Source organism: Enhydra lutris, unplaced genomic scaffold, assembly GCF_002288905.1.
Source record: "Enhydra lutris kenyoni isolate GAN:26980312 unplaced genomic scaffold, ASM228890v2 scaffoldscaffold76, whole genome shotgun sequence".
Taxonomy (NCBI): Eukaryota; Metazoa; Chordata; class Mammalia; order Carnivora; family Mustelidae; genus Enhydra; species Enhydra lutris.
Genome location: NW_019154160.1, coordinates 525,328 through 552,120, shown reverse-complemented (window position 1 = coordinate 552,120; position 26,793 = coordinate 525,328). Strand labels below are relative to the sequence as shown.

At 47.7% G+C, this 26,793-nt stretch overlaps 2 protein-coding genes across 4 annotated transcripts in view; one reads left to right on the top strand and one right to left on the bottom strand.

The window, feature by feature from the left end:
• LOC111160533 (tubulin folding cofactor E) overlaps positions 1–10,791 on the top strand; it is a 70,612-nt gene extending 59,821 nt beyond the window's left edge. For 2 of the 3 annotated variants that reach the window (XM_022523701.1, XM_022523702.1), the window contains exons 7-13: positions 427–529; positions 1,687–1,763; positions 2,879–2,974; positions 3,508–3,572; positions 3,672–3,736; positions 5,155–5,307; positions 5,826–6,493. In XM_022523701.1, the coding sequence (XP_022379409.1) occupies positions 427–529; positions 1,687–1,763; positions 2,879–2,974; positions 3,508–3,572; positions 3,672–3,736; positions 5,155–5,307; positions 5,826–6,434 (1,168 nt within the window). In that variant the 3' untranslated portion in view covers positions 6,435–6,493. Of the gene's footprint in view, positions 1–426; positions 530–1,686; positions 1,764–2,878; positions 2,975–3,507; positions 3,573–3,671; positions 3,737–5,154; positions 5,308–5,825; positions 6,494–7,314; positions 7,384–7,926; positions 7,987–10,222; positions 10,315–10,493 lie in introns of those variants that run through there. The other variant, XM_022523703.1, reaches the window with a different exon arrangement.
• A 64-nt stretch (positions 10,792–10,855) lies between these two features.
• The window catches only part of LOC111160534 (beta-1,3-N-acetylgalactosaminyltransferase 2), a 58,437-nt gene continuing 42,499 nt past the window's right edge, over positions 10,856–26,793 (bottom strand). The window contains exons 6-12 of the mRNA XM_022523704.1: positions 24,794–24,904; positions 22,248–22,326; positions 17,359–17,542; positions 14,723–14,848; positions 13,964–14,123; positions 13,350–13,406; positions 10,856–12,058 (exon numbers count right to left, since the gene is read on the bottom strand). Of these exons, the coding sequence (XP_022379412.1) occupies positions 11,912–12,058; positions 13,350–13,406; positions 13,964–14,123; positions 14,723–14,848; positions 17,359–17,542; positions 22,248–22,326; positions 24,794–24,904 (864 nt within the window). The 3' untranslated portion in view covers positions 10,856–11,911. The remainder of the gene's footprint in view (positions 12,059–13,349; positions 13,407–13,963; positions 14,124–14,722; positions 14,849–17,358; positions 17,543–22,247; positions 22,327–24,793; positions 24,905–26,793) is intronic.

The window sequence follows — 26,793 nt, the reverse complement described above, 5'->3', positions numbered from 1 at the left end:
GAGGCTTAAGCTCCAGAACATCTGTGGATGTCAGTACCAAAAAGTCGTGCATCGCAGATACTAAAAATGAGGTAGCCTGGACTCCCTTGGCTTTTAATTAATTTCACTTTAAGGTCAAAACAAACCAAATGCCTGCTATTAAATCCCAAGTTGTTGGGCGCCTGGGTCGCTTGGTTGAGCGACTGCCTTCGGCTCAAGTCATGATCCTGGATCCCGGGACTGGGTCCCCCATCGGGCTCTCAGCTCCATGGGGAGTCTGCTTCTCCCTCTGACCTTCTCTCATCTCAAGCCCTTTCTCACTCCCTCTCTCTCAAATAAATAAATAAAAATCTTTTAAAAAATCCCAACTTGTTGCTTGTAGGGACTTTCACTTGGGCCTCCTGGGGAGTGGGTGATCAACACATTGTGACTTCTTTTTCTACACAGTGAGAATAAACTCAGCTTTCCCTCGGGTTCACCAGCTCGAACCGGAACATTTCCTGCACTGAAGGTTTTAGTCCTTAACCGAACAGGAATAACATGGGCGGAGGTAATCCTATTTCTCCAGTTTATTACCCAGAAATAAGAAATTTAAAATTCTTGGCTTAAGAGGGAACGGAAGCACACCTGTGGCTTGGTTTTAATTATCCCGTTATCCAAATAATAGGATTCTTTAAACTGTCTCACTGAAAGGAGTTACAGAATCATTGCAGTGAAGTAAAATTTTATATTTTGGGATTGGGATTTTCTCTCTCGGCTCCTTCTGGATTGTTCTGGTGTCTTTCTGGACTGTAGCACTCCATAGTGGGGTGGAATTAACCTACGCCGAACTTGAAGAGCCCTCAACTTAGCTGTTGATGGAGCTTCTCCGCATGTGCTCCAAGGCAGAGCTGCCAGAAGATTCTCGCATCCTTTTCTCGTTTAAAGTTTAGCTCTGGAATCCACTGTTCATCGTGTACAGCTGGGTTTAAAGTGGACTCGTGGGTATTTTGCCTGGTAGCATTTGGAACTTCTATCTGGCACTGCTGTTTTCCATCAGAGGTGACCTGTATATGTGCCCAGTATATTCTGTTTTCGCAGATACGTATTTTCTCCACAAAGTCCTTGTCTTTGAAATGCCACTGAGGTGCCTCCCGTAGAGACCAGTTGCCTTTACTGGTGCGCGTACGTCCTAGCGCTCCTTCCTCCAACATGGGATTAGAGTTAGCCTGAGAACAGGCAGGGCACATAGAAATTCAGGTGCTAGAGATGGTGGTGAAGTTCAAGTGCAAAAACGCAGAAATAGTTTGGGAAACGCCGTCTGATGAGTGTATTCTTTGCACACCCGGTTCGGCATTGGGAACTGAGCAGCGGTGTTTAACATCAAGTTCCTATCTTTGCTGGAGCAAACTATGTCACGTGCTAAGAGTGTGCGCAGTGCATGTCTGCACATCCACTTTGCAGTCCTCGTACAGTTCAAGACCTCCCTGGAGGATGCATTCACAGCTGCCAGAGCACCGACTGTATACGCTCCCATGTCATCGAAACACTTTGTCGCCGGCCCACCAGTGCTCCCGGCCCGAGTTAGAGTCCGTGATGGAGTGTCCATAGGACATTTTGTTTCTAAAACAGTAAGGGAGCTGAGTTAAAGTGGAGATAATAGTAGTTAATACACAGGAAGAAACATGTAAGAGAGGCTGCTCCAGCCTGAACTCTGTTTCTCTCCAGGTGCTCCGGTGCGCCGCTGGGTGGCCGGTCCTTGAGGAGCTGTACCTCAAGTCTAATGATCTCCTCATTTCGGAAAGGTAACAAAGGCTTACTTCTGTCCGTGTTTCGCCGTGTAGTCTGAATAAATGAACAGTCTCGATGATGCCTCACACTGGTTTTTCTTTTTAAAGGATTTGCCAGTGAGAATTAGAAACCTGCTTATTCTTTATAAAGTAGGGCGCCTGTGATCATTGGTCCTGATTGAGGAAAAGCCCATCAGAGTGAGAGCCTTAAGTTAAATATATTTGAAGACAAGAATTTTATTAGTTTCACAGAAATATATTTAATTTCTGTTTCTAAATGGAGGTTCTGTAGGAAATGCTTTATAAGGATCAAATAATGCATTTTAATCTTTTTTTCAAATAATGCGTTTTAGGTAGCATTATCTGCAGAAGGTTGATGTAGCAGAGCATATATAAAAGTTTGTTCTCCTTAAGTAAACATGTTGTCTTTCTCTTTTGTTGACTATCATTAAATTATTATTAAAACTAAACACGGGCAAATTTACAACAAATTCTCATTGAACAGATTCAAGTTAATGAGATTTTACTGTATGGAACTATTTTCTATACAGACAACTGCAGGTGTTTTTATTTTTGTTTTAAAATATTTTGTTTATTAGGGAGGGAGGGAGAGCGAGAGGGAGGGAGGGAGAGCAAGTGAGTGGGGGAGGAACAGAGGGAGAGGCACACACAGCCCCATTCGGGGCTCGATCTCATGACCCTGAGGTTATGACTTGAGCCAAAACCAAGAGTCGGACACTCAACCGACTGAGCCACCAGGTGACCTAGGTGTTTGAAGACACCTAGCCACCTAGGTGTTTTCAAATTATACTTTTTATTTTGAGATATTTTGAGATTCCCATGCAGTTACCAGAAAGACTACCCAGAGATCCCCTGTACCCATGAGCCAGATCCACGCCCTCGGTAACATCTTGCAGAGCTGCAGTTCCATATCACAGGCAGGGTCCTGACATCGGTCCAGTCCAGACAGAGAACGTTTCCATCACCATCAGGGCCCTGTGTTTCCCTGGTGTGGTGCTGTCCACCTGCCTCCCGCCCCTCCCTTTCCTTTACACTATACTTTAAAGCTGTATCTTCAAAAACAATTAAGAGATGAAATTCACGTTGAACTGTTTTTAATTTCCATACAGGCCGGCTGATGTCCTGCAGACAGTCAAGTTATTAGACCTTTCCTCTAATCAATTAATTGATGAAAATCAGCTGTTTCTAATAGCCTATCTGCCCAGGTAATTTGCTTCTTCAGTGCTGCTTGCAGTAGTGCTTAGAAATGGTTAGTAAATGGATCACATCCTGTCTTTGCTTTCTCGGTGGAAATGTGATGATGATGATGGCATTCACAAACTGAGGAAGTCCCTTTGGGACATTTTTATTTGCATTTATGCGGACCATGTCCCTGCAAACCGCATACACTTTAGTCTACATCTGCACTAGGTGACTGAAGAATGAATAATTTGGCCCTCGTGCTGATGTCCAAAGTCTTCATTCATTGCCTTTTGGGAAGTTAGACCATGTCTCTTTCCTCTCTGAGACCCATGAGCACGTAGCACAGCCGCGGGCACCAGGAACCGGTAGGCGACTGTAGAACCCTCAGAGCACGTTCTAGAGTCCACTCCGTATGCCCCATACTGCACTGTTTCTCAGCGTTTCATGTGGCATGAGAACCTAGGGTGTGGGGGAAATATTACAGATGCAGTCTGGTTGATAGACTGTAGCATTTTCTACTGCGCTTTATAATCAAATTTAACATTTTAAATTTCAGATTAGAACAACTCATCCTTTCTGACATTGGACTTTCTTCTATACGTTTTCCAGATGCTGGAACTGGTATGTGAGATCATTAGCTCCCCTCCCCTGCCCAGTACCTCATACTTAAGCTCCTTCTTTCACTTCTCCTGTGTAACTTCGTTCTCCTTTTTTCTCTAGGGCATAAGACTTCCATGTTTCCTTCCTTGCAGTACCTCGTCGTGAATGACAATCAGATCTCACAAGTAAGGGCTTCTGTGGAATGTATGTACCTCATGAGCCCTCGTTTACGCTCTCAGGAGAAGTTCGTCAGTTCCTTCCATTACAAAATATTTACTTCATTTTAAAAATATGCTTTATAAAGTTAATTTTACTTGCACTATAGTTAACATGCAGTGTTGTATTAGTTTTAGGTGTATAGTGACCCCACCCTTCCACACATTACTCAGGTCTCATCAAGCTAAATACACTTTAGTCTACACTCTCTTTCCCCCATCTCCCATTCACCTCCCCTCTGGTGACCATCAGTTTGGGCTCTATAGTTAAGAGTCTTTTTTTTGTTTGTTTGTTTGTCTCTCTCTTTTGTTTGTTTTGTTTCTTAAATTCCATGAGTGAGATCATACGATACTTGTCTTTCTCTGACTGACTTACTATGCTTAGCATAATACCCTCCAGCTCCATCCATGTTGTTGCAAATGGCAAGATTTCATTCTTTTTTTTTTTAATGGCTGAGTAATATTCCATTATATATACGTACATCTTCAGTCATCAGTCAGTGGGCACTTGGGCTTCTTCTGTGGTTTGGCTGTTGTAAATAATGCTGCTGTAAACATAAGATTGCATGTATCCCAAAGTTAGTGTTTTGTATTTTTTGGGTAAAGACCCAGTGGTGCGATTACTGGATCATAGGGTAGTTCTGTTTTTAACTTCTTGAGGAACCTCCATATGATTTTCCATAGTGGCTGCACCAGTTTGCATTCCCACCACCAGTGTGCAGGGGCGGCGGGGGGGGGGGCCCTTTTCTCCACATCTTCGCCAGCACCTGTTGTTTCTTGTGTTGTTGATTTTAGCCATTCTGACAGGTGTGAGGTGATCTCTCATTGTAGTTTTGACTTGCATTTCCCTGATATTGAGTGATATTGAGCATCTTTTCATGTGTTGGCCATTTGGATGTCTTCTTTGGAGAAGTGTCTGTGTATGTCTTCTGCCCATTTTTCATTGAATTATTTGTCCTTTGGGTGTTGCGATTGCTAAGTTCCTTTTACATTTTAGATACTCTTTATTGGATGTGTTATTTGCAAATATCTTGTCCTATTCTGTAGGTTGCCTTTTAGATTTGTTGCTGGTTTCCTTCGCTGTGCAGAAGCTTTTCATTTTGACATAGTAAGAAATATTTTAAATTGAAAGAGAAATGCTTCCCCTCAGAAAACCCTAAAGCATTAGGAGCTTAATTTAAGTCACAGCAAGCAGACTGTCGTTGTACATGACATGGTTCTAGAGTAAAAGTGTGTGGTCTTCCCAGTGGGTGCTCCATGCATAAGGACAATCCTGCACCTTGGGTTGGCACGAGGGGTTTTTGCTTTTCTCCTGCTAGTTCAGGTACTCCCAAGAAATGAGCCTGAAACATGTTTATTTTCACATATTCTCTTTTGCTGGGTTTCAGTGGTCGTTTATCAATGAGCTGGATAAGTTACGGAGTCTGCACGCTCTGTCCTGCAGCAGAAACCCCCTGACGGGAGAGAACAAAGCAGCACATACCACGCGTGGGCTCATCATCGCCAAAATCGGTCAGTTGAAGACCCTGAACAAATGCGAGGTGAGTGCTGGTTTCAGGATCTGCTGCCTCTTGGAACAGGAAACACATGATCAGAATCGTCCCGCGCCTGAAGCATGATGCCTCTTCTGGGCTCCTCAGGAGGTGGCGTCCTGGAGAAGCCTGTTGCTTGGCGGCCTTGAGAAGGGGCCGGGCGTGTCAGGGGTTTGTTCCTTTGTCTTGGGGGGATTACAGGAGGAAGAGCCAGAGAGCTTGTCCTCCTCTTCTCAGCCGCTGCCCTCAAGAAATTGCGGGGGCAGGGCCTTGCTGCCCCTGGGCCGCCCTCCGGGAACAGTGTGCTCCGGGCCGGGGCGGGGCTGCCCCCTCGGGCGGTCGCCGGCTGTGGACACTCTCGTGAGGAAAATGTAGGACGAAGTTCTCTCCTTGCGCTGTCAGCTCCTGAATCCTGTCCCTGTTGTAAGGGACGGTAAGAAGAGACGCCCCGTCGCTCTCCGTGTGACGACCGTCCCTCAGCGAGCGGCAGGGCAGGGCACAAAGCACAGCCCGCGTTTGTCCCGCAGATCCCGCCGGAGGAGAGGCGCGGCGCCGAGCTCGATTACCGGAAGGCGTTCGGCAACGAGTGGAAGGCGGCGGGCGGCCACCAGGACCCCGAGCGGAACCGGCCTCACGCGGAGTTCCTCGCCGCGCATCCCCGGTACCAGTCGCTGTGCCTCAGTACGTTTGCGGCCGCTGCCCTCCCGCTCCGCCCCCGCGGCCCCAGCCGCGGGGCGTCGGAGGGGACCCTCGGTGGCCCTGCTTTTCTTCGGGGCGTGGTGGGGTCCTCCCAGCGGGCCTCGGTGCGATGCTGGGGCCGCGTCCGCAAGCCCAGGAGCCAGACTCGAACCGGCCTCTTCAGGGCAGAGTCCGCAGCCCCGCTCCGCAGAGGGAGCGTGGGGAGTCCGAGGCCTCCTGGAAGGGCGAGATCGGCATCGGGGCGCTGGGGCGGGGGCAGCCCTGCGGTGGAAGCCCCTCCCGTCTGCCCGAGTTCACCGCCCCCCCTGCTTCGCGCCGCGGGAGAGCGGGGGACCCCTCCTTGCGGGGGGGCAGGAGCAGCGGCGGCCCCGGCCGAGCCTGCGGACCTCGCACGCGCGGAGCGTGTTAAGGTCGAAGCCGGGCCCCCGTGTTGCTGAAGCTCCCCGGGCAGTGGTGACCAGCGTGTCCGGTCCCCTCCGCGCGGCTCGAGGGCGCCCCCACCCCCGGCCCTCCCCGCCCCCGCCCGGGGCTTCCTTACCTTCCCCGCCTGGGTCCTCAGGCCCCGAAGCCCCCACTTGGCGACTCTGTCCCTGCCGTCCTCCCCGTTTTGACTTCGTCGTCACTCCAGATGTCACGTGTCCGGGACGTTCTTTCTCAAACCCGTTTCCCGGTGCCGGTCGCCGCATTGCGCTCCGGCCGGGGCGCTGGCCGTGAGGACGCGACGCCGCCTGGGGGGGGCGCTTTCCGATCGCGGCCCGGAGCTGCCCGGTTTCCCGCCGCTTCGGGAGCCCGAATCACCTGGGGGCGGGCGGGGGAAGGGAGCTTCTGTCCCGCAGCCGCGCGGGTCGGGCTCCGTGTGGCTGCTGAGAAGGCCCTGAGGGGAGACAAACGGCCTCTCGGGCGGCCTTGAGAGAAACGCAGGCCCGGGTGGGTCCGGCATGAGTCCGCGCAGGCGACGCCTGCCCTCCCGCCGCTGCCTCTTGACGCTGCTTTTCCAGGCGGGGACTGGGCCCGGGCACCCAGCCTGGCATGGCGCCATCTGGCTGACACCTGAAGGTGTCCCTTGAGTTGTGTCCCATCTGGTCCCGGGGTTCTTTGAGGCGCGGGGGGGTGGGGGGGGCGCTGCCTGGACGCGGTGGCTGGCCATGGCTGTCCGCCTGCAAATAAACGAACAAGTAGCCTAGTGAAGGGGACAGGTCCCAGGTGAGCGGAGCAGCTGCTCCCGGAAGGAAAAGGCTACGGGGGTCCTTTGGGCGCCTGTATTTTTCCTTCTAGGGGCCTGGTTTATCGTGATCCGTGTTTATGCTTCTTGCACAGAATACGGTGCGCCCGAAGACGGGGAACTCAAGACACAACAGCCGTTTTTGCTCAAAAACCAGCTACTAAGTAAGAAGCGCACACTCAAAGACCGCTCACTTGTATGTGCGTCTTTGGGCGCCGACACAGATGGGGACGGTTGCTTTTTTCTTAATGAGGTACCTGGAGTAACCCAGTTTTGAAAGAAAGGATGAATTCCGGAACATCTCTGAGTTGTATCACAAGTTTTGGCAGTTCCCATGCTTTCAGCTCAACTGTTAGAAACTGGGGCGGCGTGTGTGAGAAGTGTGCTGACTTGTGGTTTGTAAATGTGTGACTTTCTTACACGGGGATGCAGGCTACACGGTCAGGCCAGGAGTCGGCGGGAGCAGGGGAGGCACTGGAATGTTGGTCCAGCGCTTTCTGTTGTTAATTCTGTGAATAACGGTTGTTAATCGTTAATTCCGTGAACAATTAGTAGAAGGAATTTTCAACATCAGTAAGAGCTGTTCTGTATTAGGATCTGGGCCCGGTGGTCTCACAGTTGGATCCTGGGGCAGGTGCAGGTCAGGTGTGTGCAGTTTGAACCCTTACTACACTAGCTCTCAGTCTTTTCCCTTTTTCTCTTTCAAGCACTGAAGATAAAATATCCTAATCAAGGTGATCAGAAAGTCCTAGAGAAACAACTGCCAGGTAAGAAAAACAGGACTTTTGTCTCCTTACACTTAGGAATCACTGGCCTAGGCATGAGTCAGCTGGTAGAAAGTATCTAGAAGCTCCATTTGGAGCTTCTAGGTTTTCACTAACCTTTTATGATCTAAAATACAATGTGTCCTTCCCCCCAAACGCTCAAGTCTCCCGTACCGGTATCAGCTTGTGTAGGAAAGTCTTGTTAAACAATGACCTATTTAGCCAAAGGCACGAGTGCGGAGCGGCATGGCCTTTCCCGAGCCCACCGCTGTTTAGTGCCCAAATTGTGGCGCTGGTCCAGAGAGACTCACTGGGCCCGAGGTCTTACTGTCCCTTCGTAAAATAGGAAACCTGTCTTGGTGAGCTGAAGTGTGAATTACTTGGACATTTGTGACTTCACATACACTCTGCTCCTTGCCAGTTAGGAATCCCCGCAGAAAGTTCTCAGATGCGGTCTTTTAATGGACACACTGAAATGGTTTTCTTTGGAAGAACGACTCCAGAACTCTGTCTAAACGTCACTGTTACTGGAACGGAATTAGCTTCATCCCGAAAATACTGTTATGTCAACCAACTAGATTGATCTAATATACTTAGAATTACAGTCCCTCGAATGTACTGTGCCTTGTCAGATGGAAGCCCGCCTCATGGTGAGAGTGGTACGGACGGGTTAAGTGTGGAGCAGCGAGGTTCTGAGATGAAATGTGTAGCGCCCTAAGCGACTCTCATAAAATACTTTGCTTGTGAGTGGAGTAAATTCACATTTTTAAAATGTCTGCCTTGTAGCACTTGTAATGGCAAATTCCCCCACCACCTGATTGCTCACCAGTGGGGAAGGGGAGGGGCCGAGTAACCCTGGCAGCTCCGTGCCCCACGGTCAGGCAGCAGGAGCGAGCACGCAGGAGTCTAGGGTCGACTGTGCAGTATCGCTGCCACGAGTCGCCATTTAAATTGAAATTCATTAAACTGAAGTAAAAAAAATTCAATCCTGAGTCGTCCCGACCCCGTGGCCCTTCAGGGTCTGGCCGGCTGCATGGACGGCTGGGTGAGAAAGCAGCACGTGGGGTTAGGACATCACGAAACCCACCCGTCCTAACAACCGGAGAAAAGCCTGGAAGTGTAGACCCCCATTGAACTTCCACAGGGGGCCTAGGAAGCCACAAACCATCTCCACATTTTCTCAATGTTAAGACAGTTGTGTGTTATGTTGACATTAGAAATGGTAATAGTATTTAGAGCATTACGGGCAAATTGCCATCTTTTTCTGTAGACCCAGTGCAGGTGGGCAGATTTCTTACTAGGATTCTAGTACGGCCAAAGTGTTTGTTTCTGACGTGACTTAGGAATGGGTCCTTTCCCGTTGCTCTCGACCCATCACTAACCACCCTCCGAACAGTGAAACCTGGTCCACCAAAATCTGTAAGAAGGACAAGATTATCTACACATATTCACAGACAAAAGAACAAGTTATGTGAAGTATGTCAATTGTTTATATTCAACACATAAACAAGGCCAGTTTTTACTCTAAAATAAAGATAACATTTATTATCACAAGTTGCATAAAAACACAGCTTTACAAAAATCATTTTTGATAGAAAAATATTTGAATACATGTGATATTTGTAGGAACACCATACTATTGCTGTACCTCCAGCTAAAGCTTCAAAGAAACTATATTTCTCATCATCAAAATATCCAGTATTTACCACAACCCATCTTTGGAAAGAAGTTCAGAGCGTTTTCTGAACAAACCAAGGCATCTGCTCATGAGGCATGTCCCCCATCACGATCTCACAGACCGGTCCCTGCCTCATTCCACAGAGGAGGAAACCGAGGCAGAGCCATGGAGAGGCGCCTCCGGACGCCTGAGCCCCCAGGCCAGCATTCTCGCTGCCATCTGTAAGCGAGTCATCAGAGGTTTAGAAAGTAAATGATTTTACTCAGATTTACTCCTCTGTGCAGAGAACGGGATTTCTGGTTTATTCAGACGGAGGAAATGTTCGCCACCTGAACTGGAATCCCACTGTCAAAGGGCACTTAGGTCAAACCCTAGCTCAGCTCCCCACGTGTCGGGTCGGCGGTGTGGAACCGGCTCTCGGGGTGCGTGGGGCCGGTGAGACTTTCCCTAATGATGTCCACGGGGAAACGGATACCGCGAGTCGTTGCGACTGTGGTCTTGTCACACGAGCTAGATTGACACGTGTCATTTGAGAGAACTGAGGGTGTTTTTCTTTGACAGACTCCATGACAATTCAGAAGGTGAAGGGACTGCTGGCCCGTCTTCTCAAAGTCCCTGTGTCAGAACTGCTGCTCTCCTATGAAAGCCCCAAAGTAAGTAGCCCACAGAACAGAGTCCCGGCTGAGTCCCCCTGGTGTGACACGCTGTGAATCTAGGGCTCCGTGTGACACGTATTGTTTCTAAATGGGAAATATATGCCTCTCTTCGGGAGGGGGTGCATGTATGAAGATGCCTCTGCCTTTATCGCCCCAACCCTTTGTTCTGTTTGTAGATGCCTGGCAGAGAGATCGAGCTCGAAAATGACCAGCAGTCCTTACAGTTTTATTCTGTGGAAAGTGGAGATTGTCTGTTGGTGCGATGGTAATAATGAACTAAGAAAGTCTGGGGACTACACTGTTTATCATGACTGGGTGTGGGGGTCACCGCAAATAAAGGGTTTATTGGAACAATTCTGTCAGAAAAAGGTTTTACAACTTGCCCTAAGCATAGAAAAGGTGGTATTTTCACTGGGAAGAGACCATTTCTAGGCTTGTATGTAACAGCAGTAATAAAGGCTTTGCACCTACTAATGATTTTCTGATTTTATTTCATATTTCGTGACTATACATTTCCATATGTGGAGATTTAAATATTAAATAGAACCTAGCTAGTCTAATGAAATCTGAACACAGTTAATGTTGGTCATAGGACCAGTTCTAATGGAACTCTATGGATACTGTGAGCTTATAAAGTTAGCAAAATGATTTGGACGGTCACTTTGGGAAATGTCGCTTAAACTTAGGCATTTTCTATGTGTAACGTGTGCTATGATCTCTTCCCTTCATTACCCTGTTTTTAGAGTACTTAAAAAATTCATTACATGCTTTCCCCTACAGTTGTACCTAAGCTGGGCATATATCCTACAGAAGATTTCCATCTGATTGGAGTTCACTCATATTAGGTAAACATTACACAATGACGGGAGGAAAGAAAAATTCATTCTTTTAAAGTGTCTGCTACTTAGCAGTATCCTTCCCTATGTCACTAAAACCCAGAGAGGTATTTGATTTACAGCCACAGAATTTTAGCTTTTTTTTAAATAGTACTAGACAGTGACCTTCAGGCTTTATGTTAAACAGCAAAAGAAAACTGAAATTAGCTCACTTAATAAGTGAACTTTAAGACCAATGTCCAGAACTGAGACTTATATGGGTTCCTTTTCCAGTTGCCCACTTCACTCAGACATTTCCATTCCCAAACTTTGGTATAAGTGACCACACAGCATTCTGTGAGTTGTTTTTGGCCCTTCATGATCCTAATTATGCCTCACAGAGCCATTCTGTAATCCAGGCTGGAATTCACATTCTTAGTTACTAGATTTCTGAACGAGGCCAATTTTAACCAAAAGTGATAGGTAATGAATTATAAACTAGAAAGGATACCTCAGGTTTTAGAAACATGTTTTATAAAACAATTTGGTGTTTTTCAAATGGTCTTCCAATATGGAAATAAAATTTTTATGTACAGTATCAGTTGATTTTTAAAAAGGAAATTTTGTGCAAACATTTAGAAATATCACATTGGTTTCAGGTAAAAAGTGCCAACCTAGAACTATCTGGAAAGACCACAGCACTTGCTGCCTAACTGCGGGCTCCCCTCCAACTGCCCCCAGCTGCTCCCAGGCGTACCATCCTCCTCCGGCACAGCAAGTTAAAACCCTCCCGCTGCTGCTTCGCACTGACAAGGATCCCCACACAGTTCCTTCAGCTGCCACAGCTGCGCCAGCTCCTGGGGCGAGTACTGCGGGGAGGACAGCATTCCCGTCTCACATGTCTTCTCACACAGCCACAGGCCGTCCTGGCGAGAAACCAAACCAAAGTGAACTCGGAGCCATGGAAATGAGCTTGTAGGCTCCGGGGGGGGGGGTGGGAGGGCGGTGGAGAGGATTCTAGCCGTATGCGCGTGCGTGTGTGTGTGTGTGTGTGTGTGTAATTTAGAAAACAGAACCCGTGTCTCAACCTTGACCCTGGGTGGGATGGAAAGGGTCTGCCCTGAGCACCTGGAACCCCAGCCTGCCCTTAGCTGGGGTCCCGTTCGCCAGCAGTGCAGTCAGAGATGGTCATGGCCTTCGGTGCAAGGCAGGAACATCAGTCCTCTTTGTAGAGAACATTTTAAATACTTCCTTTCCAAGGACATGAGTTCACACACACAAGTCTCTGAACACATCAGGAAACAAGCTCCCTGAGCTACGTCTGCAGACACACCTGCCCACACAGACCCACCAACCCCAGCTACCACAATGATCAGACGCAGAAAATGACGTTCAGCGTTCGGCAAGTCAAAGCCGGGACTTTGGGAGGGCGGTCACGTCTGGCCCAGGAGAGAGGGTTCATCCCCGTGCACCCCTGACACGAGTGGGGCCTGCTCTGGGCCCAGGCGCCGCACAGGCTTCCTGCCCTACCCGTCCCTGCGTGTGCCTCTACCCCCTGCACCTTCTGTGGCCAAAGTGGAAACTGCAGGAATCAGAAATTTCCCAGAAAGCCTTGAGCTGAAGCCCAGCTTCGTGCCTGCCTCTTCCCAGGGCCCCCGTTCCCATTTCCGACCTCCGGAGATCCCTTCCTTCTTTCTTTCCCTGACCCGGCGGTCAGTGGATTTCCAGGAGCACCTTCCGGTACTTACATCCGGGGTTGCATCTGCATCAGTCAGAAGAGCTGAAGGGTCCCCGGACTGTTAATGCTGCTGGGAACGTGCCAGCGGGTTCCTTAGGTCTTTTTTTTTTTTTTTTTTTTTTTTGAGGTGATCTCTGTGCCCGACACGGGCTCAGACTCATGACCTTCCGATCAAGAGCTGCAGGCTCCACTGACAGAGCCAGCCAGGCGCCCCTGACTCCTTGTATTTTAAAGCTACAAAGAACTTCTAATGGAACATATAAAAACCTAATTCTTCTCTGTGGGTGGGAAAACTTCCATCCAAAACATTTCTTTTAAACTCAGAAAAGTACGCGAACACAGGTGGATGACTGAGCTGAATCGGGCTCAGCCCTGCTGCCGGACCTTCTGCTCGCCGTTCCTGCCCCATGTCTGATCCGGGCGCCTCACTCCCTCACAATCCGCAGAGCCCCGGGGCCGGCCCCGCCAGGCTCGCTTACCTGGTAGCGCGCAGGTCCTATGGCTGCCATCCAGATGCCCATGCTCACGTCTTCACCCTGCACGCGCCCGAGATTCAAAATGCAGAAGCTGAAATGCTGCGTCATCTCTAAACACGATGTCACACGTTCCCATAAGTCCTCTTTCCACTTCGTTCTGTAATTATTCTACCGGGAAACGCCAAGTCCACCACTTGTACACAGAGGGAAACCTAGCGGCCGTGGACACCCGGGGCTGGTCGGCCGCCCTCAGAGGCCCCACGCCGGCAGCATGAGCACTACAGCGGCTCCGGTGGCCGGGTGGGCTGATGAGTGACACGGTCACTGGAATCCACAAAAAGGAAGCCCGTGCTTTACAGCCTTCCCCCTTGTGACTGTCAAGCTTTCGGTTCCTCCAGGGACTATCCTTTGAAGTACAGCCCAAAAACGTATTAAGTAGGCTCAAAAAAAGATTTTAGGAACAGAATTTAGAGCCAGGGTTTGGAGGCCACGGCTGTGTCCCTGACCTCGGAGGGGGACTCCTCCCAGGTGCGCTGCTCTGTGCTCAGAGGTGGAACACCGGGCTGGACGGGACTCGGCGTGAAGAGTACACGGTCGGGGCAGAAATCTGGACTCACCTGATAGGTCTTCAGTCTGCCCGCGTTGCCGGCGAGCCAGTGCACGATGTCCCTGGAGATGACGTACCCCGAGCCGCAGGCAAAGGCTGGGTAGGCGGGACTGGGGTACTCCAGCTCCTGCCACTTGCCGGTTCGGTCCACTGCCCAGTTCAGTCTGAAACTGAGAGCCAAAAAGAGGTGGATTCCTGTGTTGGTGTAACACTACGAGTCCTATGCTACGAGCTGGGACCCCTTTACGATCACTACAAAGGACCAAGCTGTAAAAGTAAGGAAAGAAGGAACTTTTTTTTTTTGGTCTAAGGAAAGGCATCATTTACCGAGCGGGTGTGTGACATGAAAGACTGGCGCATCACATTCTCTAAGTTACATCTGTGCAGTTTCTGAAAGTACCAGAGCATCACGTGTACATACGCTAAAGACCCCGGATCCATGCTGGATTCCTGAAGAAACAGCGAAGTTTCAGAAACGTGTCACAACCCTCTTCTACCCTGTACAGCTCCTCCTCACACGAGCACCGTCACTTCTAGGCCACGTTATGAGAGCCACATGGTCTTCCCCTCCTCATTCACCTCAGCCCAGGCCTCCCGGTCTGCAGATCTCCCCTCTCACCGCAGACTGCTAACGCCCAGGGGCCCAGGCAGGAGGCTGCCCATCTCAGCCACATTTTGCTTGTGAAAAACAGCTTGTGTGTTTGTCATTCGAAATTAATTCCTTTTGATCAGGGACATGAAGCTGAAGAGCAAACAAGGTTTAACTTACTTTCCCCACCAAAAATTAGGCCCATCCAGATTCTTGTGGGCAATCCTATTAAATACAGCCTCCAAGTCTATGTAACAGTCGTCGTCCGTCTTCAGCAGTAAGTCAAAGCTGGTTGTTTCCACGGTCCTGTTGGCAGAAGGGAAAACAGGAGTCAGTGCACCTGTACCTCCGCACCAGGAGAGGAAGCGATGCTGCCGTGGCGACCTCACCATCGTTTTACTGGAGGACCGTCCCTGGACGACCTGCACACTCTCCCTGTTTCTCCGAGGCTGAGAACATGCTCAGAACGCTGCCACCAGCAACTGCGTCCTCACTCGGTACTCACCGAGTGTAACACAGAGAAGCACCAAGCGGATCTGAAGGGTGCGGACGAAAACACAATAAACTACAGACCTGGCTTAAGTGGAACCTACGCGCAAACAAACGGTTCTGTGACCTTGTTCCCATCAGGCTGGCAAACATGCCAACCCTGGCACTTGGGTTCTTCCCGGGGGCCCAGGGTGCGGGGACAGGTGTCCTCACAGGCTCTCCCACAGAACCCTGCTGCACAAGATGCCCTACTGTGCCACGAGTTCCACTCCACTCAGCTGATGGTTTTTAAAACACTGAGCTGTAACATGGAAACAGACTTCCCCGAAGAAATGATTCTCCGCAATTAAACTCTTATAAATGACCTTTAGGAAGGCACAGGAGGGTGACTTCATTTACCCAGACATATAAGGGCGAGCAGAGACAAAACTGACTTCATTTCACAGTGCCAATCCCTGTCCATCTTGGATTAAAACAAAACAAACCCAGAGTCTTGCTAGGGAACCAAAAGGCAGAAATCTGAATAAAAGAAATCTGGAGAAAGTGTTTTCGGTCAAAGAATGGTGAATTTCACAACAGGTCCACACCAAAGTGCATGACCCCGTGCTTCTGAAGTTTACTTCTAATTAACAGTACAGGAGCACATAATATTTGCTCATCAGGAGGAACTCTGTGATAAAGGACACTGCGGTCACTGAGGAGTCACCTGAAGAAAGAATGCCTAGCGCCGCTTTCATTACAGCATGGACGGTGGACAGGTGTCACAGGCGGGAGGGGGAGGAGTGGGTCCCCAAGCCCAGGCCCATTAGCCTGTCACCAGTGATTCAGGTGGCAGTGATGACTAAGATCTCAGAGATGCGCAAGGAGTACAGGAGAGAAGACTTAAACCGAAGGTAACAGATAAACTACACTGAACTTCCACAACCAGGAATCAGCTCCCCAGAGAAAGTCCTAGAACCCCACAATCTGGATTTCCCACTTCCTGGACCTCCATTCCCACCCTTCATTGAACTCTTTCCATTCCTGCCTTGGCCCCCTTATAACAACGACCCCTCTCAGGGGCCTTGAGCTAAAGAAGGTTCTTTTTCTCGGTTCAGTTGTCCAAACACAACCCTGGTATTCTAGACACATCCTGATTTCCAGCTCTTACTTCTATCTGCCCTCTAGCCACAGGGTGTCTCCAAAATTATATTAACTTGCCCTAGCCATGAAACATGACCTTCCGTAAATGAATCCAGACTACATCCATCCATTCTGCCCAGGGCAACAGGCAAGAGAGAGCAACAGACTCGGGGGCTCACCAAGAAACGAGCTTCCTGATCCAGTTTTCAAAGACACAGATGTGTTTGGGGCGCCTGGGTGGCTCAGTGGGTTAAGCCGCTGCCTTCAGCTCAGGTCATGATCTCAGGGTCCTGGGATCGAGTCCCACATCGGGCTCTCTGCTTAGCGGGGAGCCTGTTTCCCTCTCTCTGCCTGTCTCTGCCTACTTGTGATCTCTCTGTCAAATAAATAAATAAAATCTTTAAAAAAAAAAAAAAAAGACACAGATGTGGAAACCTCTAGATTTAGGCTAGACAGAGACAGCTCGGGTTCATTCTAGGGTGGACAGTGTCACAGGGCTCAACAGCAAGTAAGTGGACCCCAGAGTGACTAATCTTGTTAACTGTACAAATATGTAAATAACAGTAGTTGTTACTGTTGCTGCCGTCAGTCATATAAAGGCAGGAATGACAACCCGGGTGGAAGAAATGCTGAAGGGTTGGGAAGTTACAGGAGAATTCCAGGGCTTCGCATTTCATCTTATTGAAAACGTTTGGAATTAGGGCAAGTGGTTCTCGAATGCGTTGGAGTAGAGGATGGAAACAGAATGTGCATGTTCTGAAGAGAATTCAGACCAGTAACCTGGGTTCGGGGGAGCTGTATGTGGGCCATGTAGGTCGGCGGGTGTGATCACCACTGAACACAGGGCATTTTCACACTCAGTGATTTTCATCTGGTGTTGGCTTGAGGCAACCGAGACAGCTGCTCACAGGACTCATTTCCACTCAGAGAGAACGGAACAACTCGAAACGAGAGCGACTTTTGCTCCATTTTTGATAAAGATTGTTCACATCACGGATCTGCTCATCTGAATGACAAAGCAGCAGAACTTTAAAAAGGTCAATCCTCACAAAGAACCAGGACACAAGACATCACATCCCAGCTGTTGAGGGGTTCTGGGGTTGGTTTAAAAAAAAAAAAATGCAGGGGTCTAATGTTAATAAATTGTTCCTACAACCCCAAAACAGTAAGACAAATTCTATCTACCCCACATTCTTACCACCTACCATCTGTAGAAGTTCAGCAATTTCGCAGGGACATTTCGGTAAGTGTCCACGACATCCACAAAAACAATGTCATCATAGATGCTGCTTTCCTCCCTCAGGAGGGCGTCTTCCCTGTGGAGGTTATTTATGTGGTCAAGAAGTCTTCGAGGGCGAGAATGGAGGTTTTGTAAGAGTGCGTCACCTTCTACAAAGGAAAATTCGAGAGATGGAGAAAAACGCTTTCACGAACGTGAGACCCAGCAAGTGAACGCTCTGTACGCTCACACCCTCTCTCTGGGGACCCAACAGAAAGCAGCGGGAGGCCCCTGAGCTGGCCTCCAGGCCCTCCCGCCCCTGCGCAGATCCATAGCCACTCCTGCGGACAGTCCCGCGGTGGTCCGCCAGGCCGTGGGAGGCAGCGGGTCCCTCCACGCCCACCCCAGCCCTGACTCTGTATTTCACGTGCTCACAAGGACGTCCCCTGCGGCGCTGTTTGTAACGGAGGAAACTGAACCAACCTAAATGTCCCCTGACAAGAGAGTGACCAGCCTGGGGGACAGTCACGTAATGGGATACCGCAGGCAGAAGATGTGACCTGATCTTGCATGTTCCGAGGAATGGCACTGACAAAAGATGCCAGGGAAGGGACCGTCATCGCTAGGTGATATGTACAATATGATGCCGTAGACCTCGATTATAAAATACTCCCATCAGAACTGTTACGGAAAGATACATACGTATGTAGTAGAAAGCAGGGAAGAAAGAAAGGAAAGTGTGCACATGAATTTCGGGACAGGGACACCCTCTCCGAGGGGAGGGAGGGACATGGTCGGACAGTTAGCAGGGAGGGGGATTGTGTCTGTGACGGTTTTTTAAAAGGAAGCAAATATGACAAAACATAAGCATTTGTTAATTCTGAGTAAGAAGTACATGGCTGTTTCCCACAGCGCTCTCCATTCTTGGTGTCTCTGTGCTATTTCATAATAAAAATGTGCTGAAAGACACCTGTTTACTACCTCACATGTTAACGAATCACTTGTCACGTTGGTGCAGGCACTGGCCTCAGATCCTGTGGACTTAAGGCGGCCACTTTCACTAGGGCAGGATTTTCAGGGCCAGGGAACAACAGAGCCGCTCAGCACCCCGCCTCCCGGGACCGCAGGGGAAGCCTGGGGTGCGGGGATCGAAGGCCGAGACCCGATTTCTGCCTTTGCCCATGGGGACACGCGGGGCAAAGCTGCAGGTTTCCGGGCCCGTGTTCTCATGAGCGGGAGGTGGAGGAGGGCGGGGACCTCTTGCTGACACCCGCATTCAGCAGGTCGGGGGCGGAGGCCACGACTCTGTCTTCAGCATGTGTCTTCCCAGAACTCTGAGGCAGCAGGACCCCAGACAACCACCGTTTGGGAAACTCGGGCCTGAATGACCCTGTGCTCTGCCAGCACGTTCTACTGTACATTCTATCACACTCTACCGTAAGAGCCTTTTCTTGGGAGATAAAGAGAAATATATGCAATTTAACACTTGAAGGAAAGTCCAAGTGTTTGAAAATTGGCAAAACGGGAGAACGGCTGTAACAAGGGGAGAGCAGGAATTAAATACAGGCCTTTCAGACGAACCCCACTGCCGGTGTCAGGAAACCAGGCACATGCAGTAGCAGACCTGCGTGTGCTTTAAACCGATGTCTGGCTGCGACCGAAAAGAACCGCAGCGCTGCCAGCCTCAGAGTTTGCTAGATCATGTCTGTCTAGCGAGCCTGCTAAGACACAGACATCTGCGCTCCAGTCTCGAAGATTTTAACTTTGTAGCTTGAGGTAGGGTCCGGACAGGGATGCCAATGCCCGACAAAATTTCATAACCGGTATATAACCTGACGGTTCTGAATGGCACTTAGATCCTGATTTTAAAAAATGTATACTGAGATTTTTCAGATATATCCAGTACATGAGAAGACAGTCTACTCGTTTTTATTTTTTTAGCCTACAACTTAAGTTATTTCACTCTTATTTGAAAGAAATCGTCCCTCACCCAGACCTTATTCCTTTAGCCTCCATGACAGAAAAATTATGACAAGCTTTTGTCCAGGGTACAGGAGCGGCCCCTTGTAGAACAGTTTAGTGGCAGAAGTCTCAAGGGCCCCTTAAACTAGTTTTTAAAACCTCCCGGTCGGGGGGCGCCTGGGTGGCTCAGTGGGTTAAGCCGCTGCCTTCGGCTCAGGTCATGATCTCAGGGTCCTGGGATCGAGCCCCGCATCGGGCTCTCTGCTCAGCAGGGAGCCTGCTTCCTCCTCTCTCTCTGCCTGCCTCTCTGCCTGCTTGTGATCTCTCTCTGTCAAATAAATAAATAAAATCTTTAAAAAAAAAAAATAAATAAAAAAAAAAATAAAACCTCCCAGTCGGGGCGCCTGGGTGGCTCAGTGGGTTAGGCCTCTGCCTTCGGCTTGGGTCATGGTCTCAGGGTCCTGGGATCGAGCCCCGCATCGGGCTCTCTGCTCGGCAGGGAGCCTGCTTCCTCCCTCTCTCTGCCTGCCTCTCTGCCTACTTGTGATCTCTGTCTGTCAAATGAATAAGTAAAATCTTGGAAAAAAACAAACAAAAAAACCTCCCAGTGGTATATTCGGGAATGAACTGGTCAGAGAAGGGAAGGTGCCGGATACTCCAGTCAGACAGTGCGTTACACCTGCCCCGGCCCCACGGCTTTGCCACCTTAGGAAGCTGCCTGAGCTCCGGATCTGAGTTTTCCCCAGGGCTGGGGTATTAATAGCCGCTTGGGGAGCTAAGTGGACACCTTCCTTGGCAGAGTGGTCTCACAGTTTCATGAAAACTCTCTGGACTGGAGTTAAGGATCTCTAAATTTTAAATCTATTTTTAATGGCAAGTTTATGGACAAAACCCATGTGCCTGTTTTAGCTTACTCTTTGGGGTGATGTAACAATACAACGACTTCTGTGAGGAAACACTATAAATTAAGAGGCTTTTGAAAAAATTTTATAAAGCCACAGTCCATTTGCATCCCCCAAGAACAGGCAGTGGCTCAAACGGGGTGTGTGCCCTCCTCAACACTGCTGTCAAGGGCTCCCGGAGAGTCTCCTCTCAGGATCTGCTCTGCTTTCCCTGGTCACGGAGAGCCTTCAGGGAAGCTGGGTCCTAATTCTTTTATCGGAATCCATGCTCTGTGGAGCTCTGAGATGTCAAGACAGAAATTCCACTAGGCACCTTTGTTCCCTAGGAGATGTTCAGGACAGGTGGCCAACAGGAACTGCATCCATGGTAGTCTGTCTTTCTCAACGATCAGGGACATGGAATTCTCAGGAATCATAGACAGATATTTAAGTAAGCATCATTGAAGAAGACAAACACAGCCACTCCCATCCTGACAAAATCACTCTCAAGTTCTAGGCTAATGTTCCTGACCCCAAGTTTTAAAGGAATCTTTCTAACAAACCCATCCTTGAAATGTAATAGATTAGGAGAAGCATTTAACAAACTGTACTCTGAAAGAGAGTCTATGTTTAAATATTCACATGAGGAGAAAGTACACAGAAAGTGCACAGAAGCAGGACAGGAAGCTGAGTCCACTGGGCCACCTCCAACAGAGGGACAGATGCAGGCATCAGAATGCACCACGCTTGTTGGGACAGGGAGAAAAAGGTTCTTCCCTTCTTCCCTTTCCTTCTGACAGTAGCACAAAACCCACTATAGCTATATGGCCTCTGTAGCCGTTCTGCAGAAGTCCCCACTTGGCTACAGGATAAACCAGACACAGCCACACTAGGGCCAACAAAGTCCAAGGTCATAGATTTTTCAACATCATCCTTATGGTGAAAGACTGGATACTTTCCCTCTAAGAGTGGGAACAAGACAAGGATGTCTGCTCTACCACTTCTACTCAGCACTGTATTAGACATTCTAGCCATGACATTTAGACAAGGAAAAGCAATAAAAGGCATCTCGATTTGGGGGGGGCACACAACTATCTCCATTAGCAGATGACATGATCTTGTAGGTGGAAAATCCTAAGGCACCCAACTAGTAACTTAATAAACGAATTCAGCAAAATTGCAGCATACAAGATTGATATATAAGAATCAATTTTATTTCTATACATTAGCGATGAGAATCTAGAAATGTAAAAACCAATTCCACTTATAATAGTGCCAAAAAGAATATGTAAGAATAAACTTAGCAAAAGAAATGTAAGACTTGTACTCGGAAAACCATAAAACATTGCTAAAAGAATTTAGTTTAAGACATAAGTAAATGGAAGGATATGCATGTTCTCGGATCAGGGACTTAATGTCAGAATGGCAACACTCCCTGAAAAGATCTGCATGTTCAATGCCACCCCTTTCAAATTCCAGCTGGCTTGCTTGCAGAAATTGACAAGCTGAACCTAAAATTCATATGGAAATGGAGGACCCAGAAATGGAGGACCCAGAATAGCCAAAACAATCTTGAAAGAGAACAAAGTTGGAGGATTCACAGTTCCCGATGTCAAATCCTGCTACAAACCAACATATGCAAGACAGAGCAGTACGGGTAGAAGGACACAGAGTGCACACACAGAAGTGGGAGCCCAGAAGTAAATCCTTACATTTAAGGTCAGAAAGTACAGCATGGAAGTTAACAGTCGGTAGGTGTTGCGGGAGGGGAGAATGAGGCACGTCCGCTAATGGGCACAGGGTTTCTTTCTGGAGCGATGGAAATGGTCTGGAATTAGCAGTGATGCTTGCAGAACTCTCACACCGCAAACCAGTGACTTAACCACTTTAAAAGGGTAAAGTGTTTGTGAATTATATATCAATAAAGCTTTTTTTTTAATTAAAAAAAAAAATCCCCTTTTCCATCAAAGTACGGGGTAAGATTAGGTACGTGAGACTCAACACACTCCTCACCTTCCAAGCCCCGACTTACCCTGAATGGTGTAAATAAAACCGCCGGCCACTCCCTCCACACCTTCCATGAACTCGTGGGGCAAGGCGCCCTCCCCAGCCTGAAAACAAGGGAAGTGCTCAATGCTTCATTACTACAAGTACACTTCTATTTAAAACTGATGTGGCAAAATTTATAATGTGACTCCACAGCAGATAAATCCATTTAAGCCCTACACGAGATCAGGTTGACTTCAGTGTTCTATGTTTGTTATCTGATTGTTACCTTGATTACAATATTAAAGATCAGGTGCACAGGGCAGTCCATAGGGCTCGGAATTCCAACTGACACAGAATCACAGTCCTGAACTTGCTACCATAATAGCACAAAACCCAATTTTATTTTATATCCCAAACCTGCCACTTAAAAAAAAAAAATGACCACCTTCGATTTCTTTGAGACTGAAAACTGCCATGAATTCAAATACATCAAGGCAGATTTTTTCAAGTTTGTTCTACTGGCAGAGAAAGCCCCTTGAATGAACTGTGCATACGGAGCCCGGCTGCTCATTGATGCTCTCCCAGCTGCCCAGGCTGGCCACAGGCCTCTCGGCCTCCGAGGACTGGAGGAGATTTTATGATTAGAGATTTACAAGTTCCCCAGTGTGGTGTTTCCCCTCTGTGTGCTGCACGCCCATGTGGCATCCCTGGCAGAGTGGGGCTGGGCCGGACCGCACAGGTGTGTGTGTGTGTGTGTGTGTGCGTGCGCGTGCGCGCACATGGCACTGCCCCCACACACTCCCCTACTAGCATGGCTGCAGCCTGGCCTGTCCCCTCAGCAGAGCTGTACTGCGCGGAGCAGTGTTTTAGGGCTGTAGAGACCCCATCCGGAGGTGGGACCGTGGGAGCTTATCGCTTAATGTGGAGGAAGCTACCAAAGGTGGAGCTAACGTTCCCGGCTTTGCAGAGCCAGGCAAGGTGGCACACTCTGTTTTTTCATTGTGTACTCTACATTGTTTCGGCTTGTTTAGAACTTGATGGTACTTTTCATTAGCTTCTATCTAAAAGGTCACCGCTGGACTTTTAACAGTTTCTGACATTCTCACTTGCTGACAAGGGAGCAAAACTTGGGGAAACTTTCAGCTTCACTCATTTATGGTGGAAACCTGTATTTGTACGTGGGGGTTTCCTAGAAGGGGCTACCAAATGACCGGACTATTTTTTAAGGTTGTAAGCAGTCTTTTGCCCTCTACAACTATATTTACCCCCAAAGTGGGTCATTTGAGTCTTTCCATTTGAACCTAGTCCTCAACTCAGAAGTCATCTGGTTTCCTTTTGTGCAATCAACTTCATAACTACAGAACTTCAGCACATTTTGGATATTTTTTAAAGTTTCATAAATAGAAAAGGAGGCGACATACTAAAGGCACTTGCCTTGGAAATAAGGAAAGAAAAGAATAAAACTATAATTAAATTTCATAAGACGTTCTATGCTAAATAAACGACTGTTGGTAACAAAGGATGAGATCCTAAAAATGACCCATAAGGCTAAGTTTGTAATTATATATGAATCTGTGATCTAATGATTTTCTTCCTCACTGGAGTATAAGTTCCACTGTGGGCCAGGAGTGGTTTTCTAAATGAGTAACAGCATACCACCTAATGTTTATTTCAAATTTGGGAATTAATTCATGTGAATATTAATAGCTAATGAAAATAGACTAAGCCCGTGAGCTGAGATGGCAAGCACTCTCCTAATCATTACACCAGAGCATCAAAGAGAGTGAGACTGTGTTTGTGACACCACCACACCCCCCACTTGTATTATTTAAAGCTCATCGTGTGAAGTCTGCCTACACCTTATCGTCCCACACTTACTTGGAGATATTTACCTATCAAACTTTCAAATCTGAAGCAAATCTGAATACATGAAAAATACGAGGCAGAAATCCCAGCAATATAAATGACACCAAAAGCTCTGCTATATTTGCCAGCACAGCTGTCTGTGCTGCTGTCACGAACACCCTGCTAGGAAGGTGAGGGCGTGAGGATTCAGAACACTACCAAGCAAGCGTCCTTTGGGAATGTTAGCTTAGAAGTTATTGAGAAATGGGCGCCTGGGTGGCTCAGTGGCTTAAGCCTCCACCTTTGGGTCAGGTCATGATCTCAGGGTTCTGGAATTGAGCCCCACATCGGGCTCTCTGCTCAGCGGGGAGCCTGCTTCTCCCTCTCTCTCCGCCTGCCTCTCTGCCTACTTGTGATCTCTGTCAAGTCAATAAATAAAATCTTAAAAAAAAAAAAAAAAGAAACGTATAAAAAAAATTGGGAAATAAAATATCACGTTTTTTAAAATTCACCAATCTTAAGGCAAAACTGTGCATTTACTAATGCTGGAGTGAGAAAATCCAAGAAGATGAGTTGTTCGTCTGTACTATGGTGACAGCATTTTCTGCTGTACACGCGCGAAAGTACCCACGATTCACGGTTCCACATTCCCTGGGTTGATGTAAATTGTAAAGTTAAAAACATTCTTTCTGTATTAAAAAATGCTACTATGCCGAACAGCCTTAGGAAGAAAGGATGACTTACCGTAATGACTCGGAGAACGCCGCCACCGTCATTCACAGTCACTTTGTGGAGATTTCTTGACACGAGGCCTTGGAGGTCTTGGCTCTCCCACACGATGGTACCTTCAAAGCTCTTTTTGTGGAAAGATAGAGTCGATTTCTTTATTGTTGTCAGTTAGGTTTTAAGTATGTTTTTAAGGAAAAATAATTTTTTTCCCTAAAACCTATTGGTTACAATTTTTATCCCCCTACTCTAACACACAGCACCATTAACATGTTGGTATATATGCTCGAGTCATTTTTCTCATGCGTATCTGAAAGATACAAGTACAAAGGGTGCAGAGACAATTTTGCTGCTGTTTGCATGTCCCTCACGCCAAAGAGTTTCCTGTTGTTACAGCTCGGACGACCATTCTTTGCCACGCACACACAACTGATGTGCATCAAGTCGCGATCCCGAGTCACGGAGACATGTCCCCATGGCAGATCTGGGCTCTACCAACTATCTAGTGAAGCATGTTTTGGTGTGAATGTTTATTTTGTTTCAAAATACATTTTCAGAGTTGAAATTATGGGACAAGAAAGAAATAGAGATATTTTATACAGATTTTGGGACACAATGTCAAACTTTTTTCAAAAAGGAAATTACCTAATTTCCCAATTTACAAAAATACTACCTGCACTGTATTCTTCCAAGTATGGGATATTAATGAAAGCAAAGACATTTACGTCAATTTAGTAGATTAAAAGATGATTCCTCATTAACTGCATTTCTTTTGATTTCTAATGTTTATAAATTACACAGTCTCTACTGGGAGTTACTGATCCATGCCTCTTTGCCATTTAGCTACTGAGTTTTCTACTTTTCTTATTAATCTGTGTTATCTTGTAATAAATAATTCTGTTTCTATAATACATGCTAAAATATTTTTTCAGAACTGTTTGCCACTTTTTTTTTTTTTTTTTTAACTTAAAAGGTCCATAAGTTTTATCTTGTCAAATCTGTCAAGCTTTCTGTTTGTGATAATTATTAAATTCTGGGCTTAGAAAGTTACACTCTCTGCCCAAAGGTTTGACACTTAAATTCTAGTGTCTTCTAACTTTTCCAGGAGGGTTCAGCTGCTCCTTTGTACTGCTCAGGCCGTCCCCACTGTCAGCCCCTCTGGCTTGCTCCAGAGATCCAACGGAAGGCAGCTGGCATCCAATTTTTCCCACCACATCAGCCTGTCTTCTTTTCCTAATACCCCACTTATCAGTCTGATACTTCCTGTTTATTTTACTACTGTCGAACTAACAATTCCCACTAGAACACAAGCACCATGAGAACAGGGATCTCGTATGTCTTATCGACCACCATATTCCTGGCACCTAGAATGGCCTGACATGCTTAACAGGCACTTGAAAAATATTTATTTAATAAACAATGTTAATTGTTAATTGGAATGATTTTTGGTCTAGAACACCAGACAAAAGATACAGCTTTAATTATCTTTTAATTTTTTTTCACGTATTAAAATTAAGAGATAAAGCGCTGTAAGGTCTCAGTTAGACAGCATTAGGAAGGGCACTATATAAAACTGAACTTTCCAATAAGTAAGGCCATTGGTTTGAAAGGTTAGGCCTTTCAAGCAAGGCCAGTGGTTTGAAAGCTTTTTGTAAAGCATTATAACTCCTCTATGAAACGGAAACGCTAGGAATCAGGATTCCTTGGGCAGTCTGTCACTTTATAGTCTGCACTGTTGGGGAGACTCCTGATGTGCTTTGAGGAGCCCCAGGGTTCCAGAGAGCAGGCCTCTTGGACACACTGTGGGGGGTCACCGCCTGACCTCGAGCACAGAACAAGCGATGCCACCTCATGGGGCTGGGCCAGGGGTTAATGATGACACGCGCGCGGCGTGCGGGGTCTCTGCTCAGCGTAACGGAGCTTAAGACCACTAGAAGGAAAGCAGAAAGTGAAGGGCCCCTTTAAAAGATCTCGTTGTCTCATCTTGGAAATGGGCACAGATTATTTCTCTACTCTCC